The sequence below is a fragment of the Mauremys mutica genome, chromosome 12 (genome assembly GCF_020497125.1).
Source record: "Mauremys mutica isolate MM-2020 ecotype Southern chromosome 12, ASM2049712v1, whole genome shotgun sequence".
In the NCBI taxonomy this organism is placed as follows: domain Eukaryota; kingdom Metazoa; phylum Chordata; order Testudines; family Geoemydidae; genus Mauremys; species Mauremys mutica.
The window spans coordinates 74,620,163-74,641,210 of record NC_059083.1 but is presented as its reverse complement, the minus strand read 5'-3'; the positions used below and the strand labels follow the sequence as shown (position 1 = coordinate 74,641,210).

The 21,048-nt window shown below is 39.2% G+C and overlaps 1 protein-coding gene across 1 annotated transcript; it reads left to right on the top strand.

Moving 5' to 3' along the window:
• Positions 1-6,687, top strand: LOC123347016 (sterile alpha motif domain-containing protein 9-like). The gene is made up of 2 exons (XM_044984442.1): positions 1-43; positions 1,096-6,687. The coding sequence occupies exons 1-2, from the start codon at positions 1-3 to the stop codon at positions 5,880-5,882; spliced, it is 4,830 nt and encodes a 1,609-aa protein (XP_044840377.1). The 3' UTR covers positions 5,883-6,687.
• The last annotated feature ends 14,361 nt before the right edge of the window (positions 6,688-21,048 follow it).

Below are 21,048 nucleotides of genomic sequence, written 5' to 3'. Positions count from 1 at the left end.
ATGGAACAAACTAGTGAATCTTTCCAGCAGCCCTGGGAGAATGGTAAGGAGGTGAGATCCTCATTGAGCAGAAGGGAACAGACACAGTAGTTCAGTGATTTCCCCAATAACAAAGGAAATCAGTGGCACCGCTGACCAGGCTGTTAAAAGTCCCAGTTGGCAGTGTTGGCCAGCTAAGGCAGGCTACTGCCTACCTGTTCTGACACCACTGGAAGGAAGTCCGTGTCCCAACCCTGCACTCCAATCCCCTGCCCCAGCCCTGAGCCCCCCAAATCTGGAACCCCTTCCTGCACCCCAAACCCTTCATCCCTGGCCCCAAACCCAAAGCCTGAGCCCCCCCAACCCAGAGCCCCTCCTGCATCCCAAATCCCTCATCCCCAGCCCTCCAGCCCAGAGCCCCAATCCCCACCTGCACCCCAACCCCAGCCCCCCTACACCCTGAACCCCTCATTCCCTGCCCCACCCTGCAGCCCTCACCCCCACACCCCAACCCTCTACCCCAGCCCTGAGCCCCTCCCACACCCCAAACCCCTCACCCCCAGCTCCATTGGGTCACAATTTTCGAAAATTGGGTCCTCAGAAAGTCTGAAAACCAGTGATCTAGGTGAAATTTAATGTCTTGTGATATGCAGGAGGTCAGACCAGATGATGTAACAGTCACTTCTGGCCTTAACCTGTAGGAAACTATGAAGCTTCACACTGTCTACTAGTCTCTGAAGCTACTCCATACAGTCTCTTCTTAGGTTTTGTCTACACTAGGATAAAAGGTGCATTGTTAGAAAGTTTTAGCTAACATGCTTTAGAAGTCTAGTGTAGACAAGCCAAGCTGTCTTTAACACGTTCTAAGATGGGGGCGTTAAAACCTGGGCATGGATGGGTGAAGCCTGGCCTTCAACTCAATGCGATTAGTATATGTTGAAATCTAAACTGCCTTGTCTTCACTAGAATTTTCAAACATGTTGTTAGCTAACATCACATATTTAACTCTGGGTCTAGACAAGGCTTTAGGTAACACTAATTCAAAATGCATGGTGTAGTGAAATAAAGAGTAACCCTCCCTGAGTATGTGCTACTGACATACAATTTCATTTTCAGACTACAAAACGCTACCTTTGGCTGAATGGAACGAGTCTCATGTTAGATGCTGGCTAGAATCTATTGGAATTAAGAAAGAATATGTAGAAAAGCTCTGTGAAGAGGAAGTGACTGGCCCAGTGCTCAGAGAATTAGATGAACCTTTCCTCAAACGCATGGGTATGAAAGGAGGCCAAATCCACATCATAACACGGAAAAGAAATGAACTTTTGGAACATTTGCAGAAAAATGCAGGGGTAGGCTCAGCTCAAGCAGATAATCCCAGCATTAAGGCTTCAGAAGTGTTGGGTTCTGATATCACGACCAATGATGATAAAAAGAGAGTAAAAAACAGGAATTCAGCTGTGTCTGATGCACCAACTGAAGAGACAGACAGTGATTTAAAGGCCCTCGGCATCAAACAGCCCAAAAGTTTTCATGTAACATCTTACCAGAAGGGATCTTCAGAAACAGACCACTCTGGGGCAGACGAGGAGACTGGTAAGGAGCACACAGAAAAAACAATGCCTACTTTTTGCAGGAGAGGAAGTAGAAAAAGTCATTCCTTACATGAAAATACAGTTGAATCATTAACTCTGAGCAAATTCAGGCAATTTAAAAATGAAGACATTAATTTTAAATATGTGAAAAACAGAATTCTTGCTCCGGAAACTGGAGTCATAGATTTGATCACCCCTTGCCATGAATACAAATCTTTTACAACTGCTGCAAAGCTGGACAGGCAACGACTGCAAGCAAAGTTTGCCTATGAAGTGATTAGATATGCCTCAGCCTGCATGAATGTTCGAACAAATGGCACAATACACTTTGGTGTAATGGACAGTGTTGAAGACAAGGGCTGGAAACACGGACAGATAGCTGGCATACCAGTAAGAGACAGAGACATCTATGTAGATGCATTAGATTACATTGAAAAATGTTTTGAACCATCTGAACGAGAAGCTGCAAGAAATTGCATTCACCCTCCTATTTTTACGGAAGTGATTCAGAAAGACTCTCAAGAACAATACTTTGTGGTAGAGGTTGACATTGAACCATCATCCAGTACAGTGAAGGGGAAGATCTTTCAAGTACGCTTACCTAGATTTAACGAACAGAGTAATAAGGTGAACTTCGACAAAATTCCAATTATCTATCAACGAGTGGGAACAAAGTCTGAGCCTGTAAATAATGCAGAACTAGTGGCTTTTATTCAGGGTTTACAAGAAAAGGATGTCAGAAGGGAAAAGGCTGAGTCCTCCAGCAGCGAGGACCCTATGGAAATTTCTGAAAATTTAGGGCGTAAGTTATCAGTCCTACTCACTGATGGCAAGAACTATATGAATGATTCTCTATTGTACATTCTTGTCACAAACAGCTGTGGAAAAGAAGATCTGAAATCTGTCAACTTTTTAATGCGCATGAATATTTTCTGTGTGTTTGATTTTGATGAGGATTCCAATGTGTCAGGTTTATATGCCAAGTACAAAGAGCATCATGCAACAAATGTGCATTTCTTGCGAGATTATGCCAATGAAAACAAGATGAGCACCACTGAATTTCAAAAACATTTGGGCCTATTTGATCACACCAGCTGGATATTTTGCAATGGACGCAGTGACTTCCCTGGGAATGAAAAACCTTGTGATGAAGACACTTGGATTAGAACTAAAAAGAAGTATCTTAAGAAAGCCGTTTCTTTTATCTGTGATGAAATCCTTCCTAAAGGATTTTTGGTACTTTTCCTCCTCTTATCACCTGTGGAGAAGCCAATTGTAGACACCTTCCAGGAATTCTATACAGAAATGAATGGTATGGATTATATCATATGCATTGCAGAGTCCAAAGAAAATTATGAGAAATGGGCTAACCTAGCTCAGGCATCTTGTAGCATTGAAACACTAGAACAGAGGAGCATTGTGGGCATGAAGCTAAGTCACGTAGATGCCACTATTCAAAAAAAGCTGCCATCCGCAATATGTCCCAGACATTTACCAGTTTCCACAAGAGGTCTGTGTGTGCTTCCAACTCTGGAAGAAGAAAAAATGTCTTCCCTTGAAATATTGTGTGCAGATCAATGTGATGATATCAGACTGGATCTTCTGAGCACAAAAGAAATACAAGAGATAGAACGTACATTTTACCAAGGTAGAAAAGTCAGCTGGAAAAATTTCTGGCTTGCTGATAAAGGGAGCTGTGGAGAAGTCATTGAGCGGGAGGCCTGTGCAGAGGTTCATAAAATTTTAGATGATATTTTGCATGGGAACAGAATCAGGTATTCTGTGGCTAAACTACAAATATTTCATCAACCTGGAAGTGGAGGAAGCACTATTGCAAGGCAAGTACTATGGAAAAGAAGAAAGGATTTAAGATGTGCTGTGGTCAAAACTTCATATCCAATTGCCAGTGTCTCCAAGCATGCAGTTAATTTTAGAGAATATGATGAAAATGACATGAAGAATTCTCTCCCAGTCCTCCTCCTGGTTGAAGACTATGATGAAGATTATCTGGATGAATTAAAAAATGATTTAATGGATGCGATGGGAACTCGAAGAAGTCATTTTTCCAAGCCTTGTTTCATCCTCCTGTGCTGTAAACGATCTAATGTCCCTGAAAAGCTATGCAAAGCTTCTCCCCTCGATACAGTTGCCGTCACTCACAAACTGACAGACCAAGAGAAACACCTGTTTAAAACCAAAATTGAAAAACTTGAAAAGCAGAAAGACTTCAAGCCTGAATTTATTCTTACGTTTGTCCTAATGAGTGAGGAGTTTAATGAAACATATGTGAGGGAGTTTGTAGAGCACCTGCTGCAAGGCATAGACCTTTCTTCCCCTGTTACTAATTTAATGAAGTATGTTGCTCTGCTCAATTTCTATGTACACAATTCATATATTTCATTATCACACTGTGAAGCTTTTCTAGGCCTGGGGGCATATACAGAAAAGAGAGTGAGAGAGTATGATTTCAAAAATAACTTAAGTGAACAGGCAAGAATTATTTTTATTGAATTAAGAGAAAATACCACCTGTATTTCATCTGTCCAGATCATACATTACCTGGTTGCAAAAGAAATTCTGCATCAGCTCTCAGGAAGTCAGCCTCAGAGTCAAATTGCAATGAATCTTCTTCAGGAAAAAGTGCTTTTAAACCATAGATTTGGACGGGAAGAATTCATGAAGTTCATCAGAGATTTGTTCATACGACGCGACAAGAAGAGCAGGGGAGACAATACTGACAGCCTCTTCTCTCCATTCATTGAGCATGTCTGTAAGGTTGAAGACTCTGAAAAAGCTATAGAGATTTTAAAAACTGGCTATGAATGCCTGGGAAAAGATGCCTTTTTTGCCCAGCAACTTGCTCGATTGCATTACAATCATGAAAAATTTGAGGATGCAGAATATTGGGCAGGGGTAGCCAAATCTCATTTGCCAAATGATTCTTTCATTTTGGATACAGAAGGTCAAGTGTACAGGAAATGGTTTAGTTTTACTGTGGACAAAAAGATGCATGAGGCCACTCCTGATGGAATCATTCAGATGATAGAAATTGCCCTTAAAGCTATGAAATGCTTCAGGGCTGCACAACAGGCTGCAAAGTCAGAGATAGACAATATGAACAATGCTGGATATTTTGGAGAGGTTGAAGTGGGATGTCGTCTACTAAAACTCCTGTCTACACTTGATGTATTTCCCAGAAATATACAAAGGGAACATCCTGAGCTTGTGCGTTATTTGCTAACAGACTACATTCCTGAGGAAATTAAAAAACCCTGGGGAAAGCTCCACAGTCGTTTAAAAGGCTTACGCCAGAACATTTATAATGCTCTGGACTGGATTTCAGAAGATTTAAGTTATTTCCAAACAGATAAAAACCAGGAGAAACAAGATGAGGACGCAAAGGAGGAGAAGGAAGAACAAGTTTACAATCCCAGAAAGTGGTTGAAAAGGCAGTCTGAGGTATATGCTAAGTTCTTTACCTCAGAGTATCCTATGGGAGAAAACAATGCAGAATCCGAAACTCAACTCGTCAGACGTATGAACATTTATAAGTATGGTGGTGGCAGTGTCACTACTATTCTTTCATTTTTGACAGATTCAAAGGAGAAGAAGCCAGTTGAAAAGCTAGAAAAAATCATTAATTTTTATCCAGATGACCCACAGAAAGAAAGGCTAGAGGACATTGATCTCATCAATTACATTTTTTGTCACATCACACTAGCATGTTTATCTCCTAGATCTTCCAAACTTCTTCCTTTTCAGACACTTAGAGAACTCAGCAATAGATTCTTTAAACAGAGAAGAACAGCATTTCCAGCAAGTGCCCATTTTTTGCTCACCTTACTGTACTGGCCTGATGATGCATTAGACAAAGAACCTAATCCTGATAAAGATGATATTCTCATATCAGCTCTTCAGACTATGAAACGCATGCATGACATCAAGGTGAAAAATATTGCTCCAAGAAAGAAAAAAATCTACACACATTTTTTCCTAGGAAAGGGCAGTGGTCTAATAAAGATTATGCACAAGACTAGGATTGATAAATTAATTGATGGCTCCCTAAATGATCGACGGAAAAAGTGGCAACATGGTGATGTGTGGAATATAGATAAAATACGTGATGTTCTAAGAAGGGTTTCAGGTTGGACAGAGAATGGAAAACTGTTTGTACAGGGTCATGTTGGACAGATTCAGATTGTAGCTTTACATTATGATTCCGTGCCTCATGGAAATGAAAATGTGACATTTTATTTAGGATTTTCATTTAATGGGCTTGTTGCCCATGATATTCAACTCAATAAGTAAAGAAAAAAACTCTTCCATAGAGTAAGGTACTTGGATGCATTAAATTGAGAGTACCCACTGTACTGTGCTAGTCTTGTTACATTCAGAAAACATTGTACATCAAGAAATCAAACTCTATGACACACAAGAAAAAAACCAAGCCCAAAGAATTGTGGGGAGAAGCATAATAAGCCTGCTTCAAGATCTACAAAGTTTGGAAACTTCTATTTTAGAAAACCTGTTACCATGAATCACAGTGACTGAATAATTATGGGTCCATTCACTTTTTAAGTTTGTTTTATCAGTGAAAAAAATTCGAGTGCACAACTCACTAGTGTATTAGTTACTGGTAAAACTAAAAAAATGCAAAAGAGAGAGAATGAGAAAGATCATTTGGAGTTATGAGGCCAAATCCACCACAAGACAAAGCAGGTGTTAATGTCAGTTTTATCCTTTCCTCCAAAATCCAGACAGTGGATTCCACAGTTGTTACATTAGGTAATTTATTTTGTTTCTTGGATGCATCAAAAGAATTGTAAAATAGAATATCATTTGTAATTGTGTTCTGTAGTTTGGTTTTAGTATTTTCCAAGACGAAGGAAAGAAAATAATTTTAAAGTGACTCATGTTGTACACATGAACAAAATATGTATATTAACTATTTAGCATACTTCATTTGTTGTATAGTACCACATATTGAATAACCAAATTCAATAGCACATCAACTCATTTGTCAATTTTTTTATGGAGGGGTGCAAGAAAAGTGGTGGGCAGGAAAAGTAAGCATTTGTTTACAAAAAAATTGCTGTACTTTGCCAATCAAATTTTTTAAAAAACAGGTAAAGTAGGTGAAATAGTGGCTAATCTACCTTGGCAGCTTTCTTTTTAAATATATTAATAGTTTGTAGTAAAAAAACCCCTAAGCATCATTACAATTTTTCAAAGTTTGTCTAAGGTAAGACACTAAACATGAGCGGTTCTCACAATGCTAGGTTATGTTTTGTAGAAAGGGCACTGACTGATATATCACCTTCATGTTATGTGGTTTAGGACATGACTTATATGTTTACTGATTTCATAGTCTTATTTGAACATGAATCCTTTCTTTCTATTATCATTTACTAATGTTGAAAAGGCAAAGCCCTCATAAGTATTTTTACTGCACCAGTTCATTTTTAATGACGTATAATAAAGTAACAATACATTGTTTTTGGAGTTTGTGTTTTGCTTCTTTTAATATTATTGTATTATTACTACTCACAAACTTCACTGTAAACAAATAGCATTTGCATATTGTCTGACTAAACAACCTTTTACATGAATCTCAACTTGTTTGAGTTCTTCAATGTAGACAGAAGATAAAGGGTAAATAGATGTAAATTTTGCTAAAACACTCAACATCTGATGGCTCTAGCTGCAACCACTTAGTTCTGCAGTTCATTTGAAACTATTATCAGCCACTATTTTCCTATACACAAGGATTAAGCCCTACTTCTCTATTTAAAGTCTGGGGGAAGAGGAAAGTTACTTTTAAATTAAAACGGAAATTGTTAGAAAGAAGGCTGTTAAAATCAGCTGACATTTTAAACTTAATATAACATCCATGTTACATATGAGAGATGACACAAAGCCTGAATTCATTAGTACAATTCAGTATTTAAATATGTCTACATCACAATCAAGTATAAATAATGCTAGACTCTGCAACATTGTTGAAAGAAGATTGATGCTGAATGCCTAATACCTGCAGGAAGTGGTGTTGTGCAGAAAATGCTCAAACTGATGCGCTGTCTCTTGGATTCAAGTAGACTTTATGGTTGTATTTGAAATTTGTTTCCCTGATATTTTTCTGCCTGCTGCACACAAAGCTATTAGATTTCCAAAATCAAGCATATGTAGTATCAGGGCAACATAGTGAAGGGCTAATTGAGAAGCTTTCTTGCTTGGATTTTCTCCCCCAATAATACTCCAAGCGGAGAAGCTGTAGGCTGTTGGAATATCTAACTTGATCACACCTGCTCTGCGTCTTTCAATCAGAAAGGGTTACTTATCTCATAGTAACTGATTCTTTGAGAGGTAGGCACATGTGGATCCCACTCATGGTATATGGACACCTTAGCACAGTAGCGAGGAACATTTTCACTCATAATGTCCAGGAGGGGATTGTGCTCATGCTCCCCCTCCCAGTGGCATACAGAGTGCAGTGACCCCAACCACTACTCAGTTCCTTCACTGCCCAGAATCCAAAATACACAAGACTCTGAGCTGTGGGGAGGGAAAGCAGCTTATGGAATTCATATGTATCAACAATTCAAAGAACCACAGTTACTATAAAGTAAGTAACAGTTCTTTCTTCTTTGAGTACTGTACATGTGGATCCCATTCATGGTGATTAGTTAGCAGTAATCTTAAATGGGATGGGAGGCAGGAGTTATTTAAAAAACAGATCGTAAAACCACCCTTCCTAAAAGGGTGAAGCTTTTACTAATGAATATTTTTTTTAAATGTATGAGCTGAAGTTTAGGAAGCTGCTCTGGAAACTTCCAGTATTAGCACTTGACTTAGACATGCAACAGATGTAATTTGCGCTTTAGCAGAATAAGTCCAAATGTTTGACATGGTCTTTATCTTACTAACACTATATTATATGCCATCCTAGTACAAATCAGATAGCCACTCCTTTGGATTTTGCTACCTCTAGCAATTAAAAATCTTGACATTTTATGGAAAGACTAATAATAAAATAATTTTCTAACATCCAAGTTATGTAATTTAGCTTCAGCTGGAGATAAATGAATTCTTGGAAGGAAAACTTGTAAATGAATAAACTGATTAATATGAAAATCTGACAATACTTTGGAACAAAGGATGGATGAGGTGTCATAGGTACTCTATTCATATGAAAAACTGTGTGGAGAGAGTTAATCATGAATGCTTGTAATTCACTTATCCTATATGCTGAGGTAACTGCCACCAAGAATGCCACCTTCATTGATAAGAAGTGTATTGGACAGCTTGATAAGATTCAAAAAGGGGGTTCCATTAGAGAAGCAAGCACTAGATTTAAATCCCATGTTGCAGCAATCTTCCCCCCCACCCCTTTCCAGGAGGAAAACAAACCAAGCCCCTCAGAATTCTGCTCACTGATTAATGAGAGAAACCAAAGGTCCTTCTGTAGGCAGATGGAATGCTGATTTTGCTGCAAAATGTACCTTAACTGAAGCAAAAGATAGAACCAAGTGTTTTAAATATAATAAATAATCCAAGGTTATTGCAATAGAACACCGAGAAAGAATGTGACCCTTCAATTATTGTCCCTAATGATAAACACTTCCATTTTGCAGAATACCTAATTCTTGTAGACAATTTCCTGCTTTGAAGTAAGATATTCTGTACTTCTGAAGAACACCCTCTATCTAATGAAGACATCCAGAAACCATCCAAGCAGCGCGATACAGTGACGCTGATTTGGGTAAAAAACTAAGCTGTGGTTCTGCAATATCATGTCATTCTGAATGAGCAGCATGATAAATTGGTGATTGGACAATATTAGGAGATCTGAAAACCAGAATTATTGAGGCCAACCAGGAACTACCAGTATAACTAGAGCTTTTTCTTGTCATATGTTCCTTAATAAGCCTTGGAATTAAAGGAAAAGGAGGGTAGGCACATATCAAATGGTGTAACCAGCAATCATGAAAGTGTCCGCTATGGATCCTGGACTCTTTCTTGCTCGAGAACAAAACTTCAGATGCTTTCTCTGATTCAAAGTGAATGGGTCTAATTGGGGAAAAACCCATCTTTGGAAGATTTGGTCCAGTAATTAATCTTTTAACTCCCATTTGTTAGATAAAGTCACTTTTTTGCTTAGTGAGTCTGTTAAAACCATTGTTCTCCTCCAGAAGGTGGAAAGCCATCAAGACTGATACAATTCTGGATATATCACTCCCACAGACCTATGGCTTCTTGACACAGAAGATCTGATCTTCCACTTCCCTGTTTATATATAGTAGGCCACTGTGGATTGTCCAGAATTTGAAGGGAAGAATCTTTGATCAGTGGTAGAAACTCTTTGCAAGCTAGATGTATCCATCTCAATTCTAGAATATGTAACTGGCACTCCCAATGAGACCACCAACCATGAATCTGGATCTGACATATGTACTCCCCAACCCTTCCTGGGTGCATCTGATATCAGAGTTATGGATGATATTGGAACAGCAAATGGTATTCCTGCACACTTTTTTTTTTAAACTGTCTGTCACGGAGTGTGGGGGAGTCCGGCTCTGCACCCCTCTTCCTGGGACCCACAGTGACTCTCAGCCAGCCAGTAAAACAGAAGGTTTATTGGACACCGGAACACAGGCTACAGCAGAGCTTGGAGATACAGCCAGGACCCCTCAATCTGGTCCTTCTGGGGGTGCAGGGAGCTTAGTTCCCAGCTTGGGATTCCCTGCACTGCACCCCCCCAGCCCCAAACCGAAACTGACCCAATTCTCTCCAGCCAGCTCTCTGCCTTTGTCTAGCTTTCCTGGCAAAGGTGTTGACCTCCCCTCCCCCCTGCCTAGCTCAGGTTACAGGCTCAGGTATTGTCCATCATCTAAAGTCCTCCCCAGCTCTCCCATCCCCCACACAGACAGTCCCTACTCCATCATTGTCCACTTCAAAGAGTTAAAAACTTGACTTAGAATTGTCACTCTCTGCAAAACATTGTGAAATTTGTATTTGTATATTGACTTCATAAAAGCTTGAAAAGGATCTGAATTACAGATGGCTGAGGATCCCACCAGAAGACAGATACCAGCTTAAGATATTGGTTAACCTCACATTTCAGTATTTACAGCAGAAGAGCAATGGGGTGAACCAGGATATTAATTAAGCTTTTATATATGGTTTATTCAGAGCCTTCTCAGCTACATGTGGCAAAGTTGTTTTAAACTACGACTGTCTTGCCCACATGCTCAGGGTTTAACTGATCGCCATATTTGGGGTCGGGAAGGAATTTTCCTCCAAGGCAGATTGGCAGAGGCCCTGGAGGTTTTTTGCCTTCCTCTGCAGCATGGGGCACGGGTCACTTGCTGGAGAATTCTCTGCAGCTTGAGGTCTTCAAACCACAATTTCAGGACTTCAATAACTCAGACATAGGTTAGGGGTTTGTTACAGGAGTAGGTGGGTGGGTGAGATTCTGTGGCCTGCATTGTGCAGGAGGTCAGACTAGAGGATCATAATGGTCCCTTCTGACCTTAAAGTCTGAGTCTATGAAGGGCAAAAAATTGATTATTCAAACAGTTTTAAGGGAGAAATCACCTTGTGCTGGCCAGTTGACAGCTGGACTGTAAGAATTAGTGCAGAATTTCTAGAAGCTAAGCAGTTAGGCTCAGATCTCAAAATCCGCTCAGCATCACAATGCCTAACTTTGGGTGCATAGAAAAAAAATGAGTGGAGCGCTAAGGTGATCTACAAAGCCTGAGTTAAGTACCTAGGGTCCCTGAACAATGGGGCGGGGTAAGGGGAGAGACACCTAAAAACATGATCAACAAAAGCTAGCATGCTAAAGAGGGAGCTGCCTAAGCTGGGAAATGCTGATGAGTGGTTGTGTGCTAAGCCTCACTCCGAGTTCAGCTCCTAGGCTGGGGCTGCAGAAAGGTACCTATTTGTACTAGCAGTTCACAGCAGGGAATCTCTCTCCAGGAGTCACTTTAGATGCCTAAGTTGTTTCTAGGAAGAATGAGTTAGGCACCTGCCTTGCTTCATGCAAAATGGGCACAGGAGTCAAAAAGGTACATGATCCATATGGCCTAGAAATTTGAGAGACATCATTACTAATTTCTGAGGGCAATCAATATCCGGAAAGATACTGGAACAACTTATTAATCAAATTGTTCAAACATGAAGGATAAAGTGGAACTAGCCAAGATGCCTTTATCAAGAACAAGTAACACTAAACCAATCTAATTTCCTTCTACAGGCTAGTCTTCTGCTTCCCATGACATTCTCATATGGAAACTACAGAAATATGGCTTAGATTAAATTACTATAACAAGTGTACAACTGGTTGAAAGACCAGACTCAAAGAATTATCAATGGTTCACCATCAAACTGGAAGGAGATATCAAGTGGCATTGGCCACTGTCGGAAGACAGGATACTGGGCTAGATGGACCTTTGGTCTGACCCAGCATGGCCGGGCTTATGCAAGTAGGATCCATTTTAGGTCCAGTACTACTATTCAATGTTTTCATTAACAACTTGGATGACGTCGTGGAGAATATGCTTACAAAATTAGCAGATGACATTAAGCTGGATGAGGTTGCAAGCACTCTGAAGGTCAGGACTAGAATTCAGAATTATCTTGATAAATTGAAGATTTGGTCTGAAATCAATAAAGACAGGTGCAAAGTACTAAGGAAGAGAAGTGCACAAATTCAAAATTGGCAATAACTGGCTAGGCAGCAGTGCTACAGAAAAGGATCTGGAGGTTACAGTGGATCACAAACTGAATGAGTCAACAGTGTGATGCTGTAGCAAAAAAAGCAAATGTCATTCTGGATAACAGGAGTGTCATATGTAACTGTCACGCTCTACTTGGCAATGGTGAAGTCTCAGCTGAAGTACTACGTCCAGGTTTGGTACATAAGACGTGAACAAATTGGAGAGTCCAGAGGAGAGTAATAAAAATGACAAAAGGTTTAAAAGACACAACTCACGAGGAAAAGTTAAAAAACTGGACGTTTGGTTTTGAGAAATGACTGAGGTTGAACCTGGTAAGTATTCAAATATGTAAAAAAGATTGTTACTTTTAGGTACTGCGCATCAGTTGTTCATGTTTAATTATTCTGTGCCAATTCAGTACCCATACCACTCCAACTAAAAGGATCTTGGTCAAATATGCCTTAACCTGAAAGCACAGCTGCATTGTTTACTCCAGTATTGTGTCTTACTAACACATGTGTAGTTACTCAAGCTGTTTTGGGAGCTTTTATTAATTTTAATTATCATTGTTACATTACTGAGACCTACAGAAAACAAAAGCAGCCAGAATTAAAAAAAAAAAAAAAGCTACAAAAAACACCCCAAAAAATTAGCAAGGCTCAGCACAAAAATCAGATTTGGGTTGTTTGTAGCCTCAAAGACTAATACTTGATTAACACACCCAATTTAAGTGTGTTTACACAACTGAGCAGTACGCATTGTTTGGCATGTTATTGCAGCATATGTGACCTAATATCTCTGCAGATAAATTGTGCCTTTATTCACTTGCCTGATTTCATTAAGCTATTTAAGCAGAAAGTTAGTTGAAAATGTACTTTTTTATACTTAAAATTGTTGTGAAGTACTTCAAGACAACGTGTTGCAAATTTTAAATTGTTCTGTCAGAGAAAATACACAGGCAGCAATTCATTTATTAAATTACTAAGTTTAATCATTAGAGAAAGTCAGAATTAAACAGATACATATTATGGAAGTATATATATCCAATTTCCCATTCCTGAAGAAAAATGAGCCCCATAAGAACACACAAGGAATGCAAGTTTGATTCATTGTTCTTGGTTCCATATGGTCTTCAACACTTCTCTGTCAACTGAATGCTACGAAAATTAAACTGCAGACAGTTACCATTTCTACAGTCAACATGCATTTTACAGAGTTACCCACATACTTACCAATCTTTCAATTTACCCCTCCCTCTTACCAATACTTTTACCATCTGTTACAAGTTTTGTACATGTGCTCACAGATTGATGGGCATATTTTAATGTTCTAAAAACAGTTAACTTGGTCCCATTCACTTCACTTCTTCAAAGAACATGAATTCAGGAAACTTTTTAATATCAATACCTGAATGACTGTTGGTTCATCGAAGAAAGATAAACTCTTAGTGTGGCCTCAAAGTAATTGCCACCGTAAAGTAAAAGATCAAATTGTATGCTACGGGACAGCTATGACAATGGACCAAAAGCTCAACTTAAGATCACTTGTGTGGTAATGACAGGTCTAAAGATTCCCAGTATCCTTTCAGAAAAATCCAAATTTGCTGTGTCAAAGGAAAAATGCACTTAGCTCTTTATTATTGAAACAATATTCATATTATGCTGTGAGCTATTTAATCAGCATAAAAAAATCTCAGAAAGGTGGCATTTCCACCATAGCTCATATTAAAGCAATCCTGAAGCATTGTACTTTCTTGTAATATGAAGCACTAGAGCAGAGGTTGGCAACCTTCAGCACGCGGCCCATCAGGGTAATCCAGTGGCAGGCCACAAGACATTTTGTTGACGTTGACCCTCCGCAGGGTCCCCAGGGCCGCGGTTTGCCATTCCCAGCCAATGGGAGCAGAGGGAAGCCGCGGCCAGCACATCCCTACGGCCTGCCGCTTCCCACAGCTCCCATTGGCTGGGAACAGCAAACCGTGGCCCCGGGGAGGGGAGGGAGCGTGCCTGTGGGCGGTCAACAAACAAAATGTCTTGCAGCCTGCCAGCGGATTACCCTGACTGGCTGTGTGCTGAAAGTTGCAGACCCCCACACTAGAGGATGGATGTGGCAATGGGGAGTGTTCATTACCAAATTGGGGTACCATGAAGTAGAAGGTTAAATTATTTCTTTTTTAGCAATCCCTGGAGGCGGACCTCACAGAATATTGCAGTCCAAAAGAACCAGTTATTAACAAGCTGACAGATTTGGTGCCACAAACGGCAACTGGATTCATAATTATTTTTAAAAACCCATCAATTAAAAGGAAAGATTTGTGAACTTTACTACGTATAGTCACTGATTTCACAGTAAGGAATCTGGAGTTTTTACACGTGCACATAACTCCCAATCATATTTAGAAGTTATAGGGCAACAGATTAATTTTAAATCCTATATAAAAGTGACCCACCAGGTTCCCAAAAGACAAGTCTGAACAGGTACATCACAAGTGAGAAATTTGAACTGCGTGTACCGCCACTTGCAGGCAAGTGAACATTTACAGTTTGAATTCCTGAGCATATAATAATAGGAGCCCCTGGGTGATGTGTCCTGCTAAAACTACAAAGGTTATCACAGCTCTTAAAACCAGTAAGCGTGTTTTCTTCTATAACATAAAAAATGAACATGCTATTATAATTGAGAATGAATTCTTAAAACCTATGCAAGATGATCAGTTCTGAAATCAACTTGGTGGAGCTGTAAATGTCAGTTTATCATATTGTTATTCAGACTGTTGCTCTAATTAGGTGAATTGAGATGACAATAGTTTCAGTTTCTATTTGACTACCGCCATCTGTTGGCTTTCCTTGATCTTTAATGGGCTGTAGTTTATTTTTATAGAGCACCTAAAAACGGTCACAGTATATTTGTGTACACATACAAAATTTTATCTTCTGAAGTTAATTTCATTCAAAGTACTCAAGATGCTCAAGACACTGCACAACCAAAAAAATCCAAACAATTAAGTCACCTGCTTCAAATTTAAGCAGATAAAGCACACTAAGCAATACTGGAGGGGTGGAAGGAAAAAGTAAAGAGGAATATGAGGGAAAAACAATAAATATGGGGTAAACTAAAATCTGAGGAAAACATTTGTAGGAGCTCTTTGAAGTGTAAAAAGGGGCTAAAATGGATTTCAGAGTCTAATCCCATGCACAGGGCCTACTACAGTAAATATATGAGTGCGGGGGTATTAAGTCAGGTGATATTACATATCTGTAACCAGAACATTTAAGTCAAGGTTAAATTACTGCTACAGTATTAGGGGCATGAACACCCAATCCCCAATATAAGCGACTATCAAAATCCTGTATCATCAATTCACTCTGGTAAAATGACCTCTCTTGGTAGTAAGTGAATTACTGAAGAAGTGACTGTTGAATCGACGTCCATTTGTCCATTAAGCTTCTCAATACTGCCAAAATGGCTATCAAAACTTTTAATCCCCATTTCTGTTAATCAGGTGCTTGTAAAAGTATAGTACCCCTAGGTGTAGTTAGAATCATTGTATTATTTTTTTAAAACTGTTAAATTCTACAAATTTACACTCTGCTGAAGACAGCAATATATATCCTATACAACAAAGACGTATTCACATTTAGGTGATCAAAAGACTCTCTCCTCATGTATTTAAATGGTATTTGAACACAGTATTTCAAACAGGAACATCAGGTACTTACAGATTAAACTAACCTGTACTGGCAGTGCTGTGGGATTTTTCTTCTCTACCAGTAAGTAGCAAATGCTGAAATTCTGCTGCTAGTTAACAAAAACACAAGTTGTATTAAATCAAGGAGTTTATCCATAATTTAGTTCTCATTTAAAAAAAAGTCAAACCTCAATTGGTACAATGTTCCTTTTTAAAAAAAAATGGACTAAAGGCAGCTATAAAATTATGTTTAATTTGCCCTTAAATTGATTCAAACTTTTCTGACTCATGTATCAGACAAGTGTAATATGATAAACACCTCTTGGACAAACTTAAATGTCAAGGGATTACAAGTTGTAGTTGCAAGAGTGACCCTGTTAAAGAGCACTCAGTGAAAATAGATCGGGTACACTTATTATTTTCTTAAATTTCATCTGCTTCACTGAGGCAATAGAGTTGAAGTTGTTTATGAAATTAGTTTTACTTTGTCTTGATGTGTGATTCATAAATAAGGGAATAGAGAAATGGATTTCTTTGAGTATATGTGGGCTGTTCTTAGGTATGATGAAAATTCCCACATTCAAAACCAAAAGGTTAAAGTTGGGACTAGTTAACACAGTTTTAGTAGGAACAGCAGAAGTGTAATTCAATTTTAAAAGAATTACTTTTGAAATGTGATTAAAATTTATATTGATTTAGCAAAAACAAAAAGGAAACCCTGAGGCAACATATACCTGAAACTGATGTACCTCATCTAACCTATCAACTCCCCCTTCACAATGTGTCTTCTTTCTACACCCCCTGTACAGGAGGGGAGAGGGAAAAAAGAATCCCAGGGTCTCAAAAATCAGATTTCTTAACCCACTATTCTAGGAAGCCCGAAATGATCCATTACATCAAACATGATCTTATACAAGAGACTGCTACACTGTCACCAGCTGTTGGTCTTACCTTTTAATTCCTAGTCAAGACAAACCTTGAGATGAGTTAAAGATGAGTTCAGCACCATTTAAAAATGGTACTACTAAAACTAGAGTTTTTTGCTAGGGACACAGATGGTTGGTGAAATCAAAAGATCTGGTGCATAGACTTGCAGGGAAGTGTGGAGTATCCCAACATTCAAGATATACCATCGTACTAGATATAATTTGAATTAAGTACTTGACTGAATAAAAAGCCTCAATCTTAACACTACACTGTGTCTGATGACCTGAATGAAATGTAGATGTTGCAGTGGAAATCCAGCTGGTAGTTCACCTTTTCCTCCTCTACACTTGGGCTTTACGTGGGCACCATCTGCCCAATCAAGGACTGGTCAGGACTCCTGACTGTGGATCCTTCCACGCCTCTTAAGAAAAAGGTTGGGTTGAGAAGTGAGGTGCACAAATTGTAACCACCCAGAGGAGTCTGTTGTATTTCAAGTCTGTGTTGGCCAAGGGATCAAGAAATTGTGGATTAAAAGTCTGTCTCTCTTGCATAGACATCCTCAGTATACCTATGTCACTTGGCCAGCAATGATGTTGCATTTAAACTGCAGATACACTAGCAGAAACATGATACCAGTATTCATTCTAGCTGTGATTATTATCTACTTCCTATTCGGACAGGGCAGAGATTTGCAGAGAGCTGCCATCTGAGCAATGTATTTTACTGAATCACAACAGTCAGATGATTAAATGTGTTTGCACAATCAAAAAACTCAAAAAGGTCTATTTCCAAAGCAACTATCCTCAATTCTTTTCCCACTCCCAAACTAATATCTGGACCAGTTTTTATGGCAAATACAAAAATGGACCATCACTACATTTGTGGCAGAAAGAGGCCACTAAACCCACTAACTGCTTTTCTCCAGATTGGCTATCGCAGTGGTTCTTAACCTGTGGCCCAATAAGCACAAAGCTGCAGCCCATGTGACATCCTCAGGGCCATACAGGTAGTATTGGATGCAGCCCACAATGTAAATAGGTTGAGAACCACTGGGCTATAGGAAATCCTAGTTACTTTAATGCAGTGGTTCACAAACTGTGGATCGGGACCCCAAAGTGGGTCACGACCCTGTTTTTATTGGGGGGGGGTCACCAGAGCTGGCATTAGACTTGCTGGGGCCCAGGGCTGAAGCTGAAGTCAGAGCCCCATCACCCAGGGCTGAAGCCCTCAAGCTTTGGCTTTGCCTCCTCCTCTGCTCGCCTCGCCCCCGGATAGCAGGGCTCAAATGTTGGGTTTGGCTCAGGCTTCAGTCCCACTGCCTGGGGTTGTGTAGTAATTTGTTGTCAGAAGTGGGTCATGATGCAATGGAGTTTGAGAAACCCTGCTTTAGTGAAATAATTTTGAAAATAGGCACACTGGTATTAAGTACTTTCCACAGCACTTAAGGGACAGCATTTAATACTGATATACGAAGTTTTCTGTATAAGGCAACCATCACAGCATTCTAAAGCATCCGAGAACTTAATGCATGGCATGTACTTTATTTGCCACTCCTATTATTTACCTTGCATGTAATGAGAGATATGCGAAAGTTCATCTGATTTAGCAGTTTAACATAGCATTTCTTGTCCATAAAAAAAAAATAGGTCCTTGTAGCTTTAAATGGAATTATATTGAGTGCTTCCATTAGAATGTAGGAAAATAAGAGTAATACGTTAAAGTGATTCTTTAGAGCCTTTGGGAAAAGACATGGAAGCCAGAAATGGAACAACTTCGTGACACACAGGGTATTAGTAAGCACACACGACTTTGAATTAGGGAATTTCTTGTTTACAATTGAAGTTTTTCTGGCAATATCCTCCTTAGATCCACACTCAAGGATATCAGACAATTTTCACACTAGGAGCAAGATTTATTTTTTTTTTAAACTAGATTTGTTTTTAGAGATCTTTTTGAAACAGTTGATCCAGGAGCTGAGGAAAAACTCCTATTAAATAATGTAAAGCACTGTGCCATTGTTGTGGTTAGAAGGAAAGCAAAGCCTCTATCTTTTATAGGTCACATGTCACCACTGAATATTTAAAGGAAATGCAAACTGCTCTCTTGTAGCTTTCAAATTAATACATGGACATCAATTGTGGCACTGAATTAAGATAATATTGGCATGCCTGCTGAAGTCACTGAGACCTGTGAACTTCAAATTTTTACTGAAATCTCAAAATGAGAAACTTCTGAAAATCATAAAACTCCCTTAGGAGGCAGGAACATGGAGAAAGGGAGAAGCAAAGCTTGTGTTTGAAGACACAACTAGAGATTTCCGAGACCATTTAAAATGCATTGAATTGAAAACTATAGCAAAGGAAGCTCAAATCCACACAACATCCTACAGAATTATTCTGGAGTGCCACTGAGTGCATCTTTCGGAGTGGATAGCAAAGTGATTAGTCTTCCTGCAGATGAAAGTTTCTACTAGGATTCCAAGGAGTATGTTCTCAAATTTACATGAGAATAACTAGTGCAGAAAAAGTTTCAGAGTGGCAGTCATGTTAGTCTGTATCCGCAAAAAGAACAGGAGTACTTGTGGCACCTTAGAGACTAACAAATTTATGAGAGCATAAGCTTTCATGGGCTGCAGCCCACTTCATCGGATGTATGTAGTGGAAAATACAGTAGGAAGATATATATACACACACACAGAGAACATGAAACAATGGGTGTTACCATACACACTATAAGGAGAGTGATCAGTTAAGGTGAGCTATTAATCAGCAGGAGAGAAAAAACTGTTTATAGTGGTAATGAAAATGGCCCATTTCCAGCAATTGACAAGGAGATGTAAGGAACTGGGGGAGGAGGATAAGCATGGGGAAATAGTTTTACTTTGTGTAATTGCTCATCCATTCCCAGTCACCTTAACTGATGACTCTCCTTATATAGTGTGTATGGTCACACCCATTGTTTCATGCTCTCTGTATCTACTGTATTTACCACTACATGCATCCGATGAAGTGGGCTGCAGCCCACGAAAGCTTATGGTCTAATAAATTTGTTAGTCTCTAAGGTGGCACAAGTACTCCTGTTCTTAGTGCAGAAAAGAAAATATTCCTAGAGTGATAGGGGAGGAATGAACTACAGTACTTAGTCTCATTGACAAGATACAAGAAATACAGAGAATCATGGGGGGTGGGGGGGTTTGACATGGTGAAGCAACATTTAACTTATATTAAGAGCATTAGTACAACAGAAATAGGAAGTGCAAATAAGTGATTTCTCATGACCATCTTAAAGTAGCATCTTCAAACAATGCAAAGGTGAAAACAAATGGATGGTTTGAGTAGGACACTGAACATTTAACTGCAACAAGGAATATATGTTTATTGGATATAACCCAAGTGTGGATCAAAGAAGGATACTCATCTTTATAGAAATGCACACTATGGACAAGGCAGAGGGTATACATTAATCTATATTTGAACATTTCTACTACAAAATACACCTGAAGACTTATCAAACCAAATACAAATATTTGGATGGAAACCATTTAGTGTCAGTCTATTAAATGGTGATATAAGGCAGAGTGAATCAATAATGAATATTAAACACTAAATATCTCTGGCTATTTTTCATTCATTGAGTCTTAACAGAATGATTCAGATATCTGTAGCAACACAAACAACACACTACTTATTCAATTCCTCTTCTGCAAGAAAACTCTTGCCTGTGACCAGTTTATGAAAATGAGGAGACAAGACAGTGAAGTGACCTAACAAGTGCTCTTACAACTTGAATAAATTTAGTAGAAAAATGCTAGTTACTGTAGTATTGTCTTGTAGTGTTATAAAGGGTAACATCAAACTGACAGAATTAGGAATATAACACACACTGCTCAACAATTACTTGAATACAGTTAACATTCAGTGCGTATGTCTCACAAATTTGGGCATTAGTGAGGATTATAACTAGTTTCTGGAGCTCATCAGGAAGGATCAGAAACCCAGAAGGGGTTCAGAACGTGAGTGTGGGGAAGTTGGGCAGGAGTTCCAAAGGGGGAAGACAACAGGGCAGAAGGAACAAGTTCCACTTTTGTAGGTGACAGTCAATTGTATTAAAGACAATGTGAGCCTCAACCAGACTTGTGAAA

Coding starts and splice junctions, on each gene's coding strand:
- LOC123347016 (XM_044984442.1), top strand. CDS start 1: ATGGAACAAACTAGTGAATCTTTCCAGCAGCCCTGGGAGAATG. Junction 44..1,095: donor CCAGCAGCCCTGGGAGAATG/GTAAGGAGGTGA, acceptor TTTCATTTTCAG/ACTACAAAACGCTACCTTTG.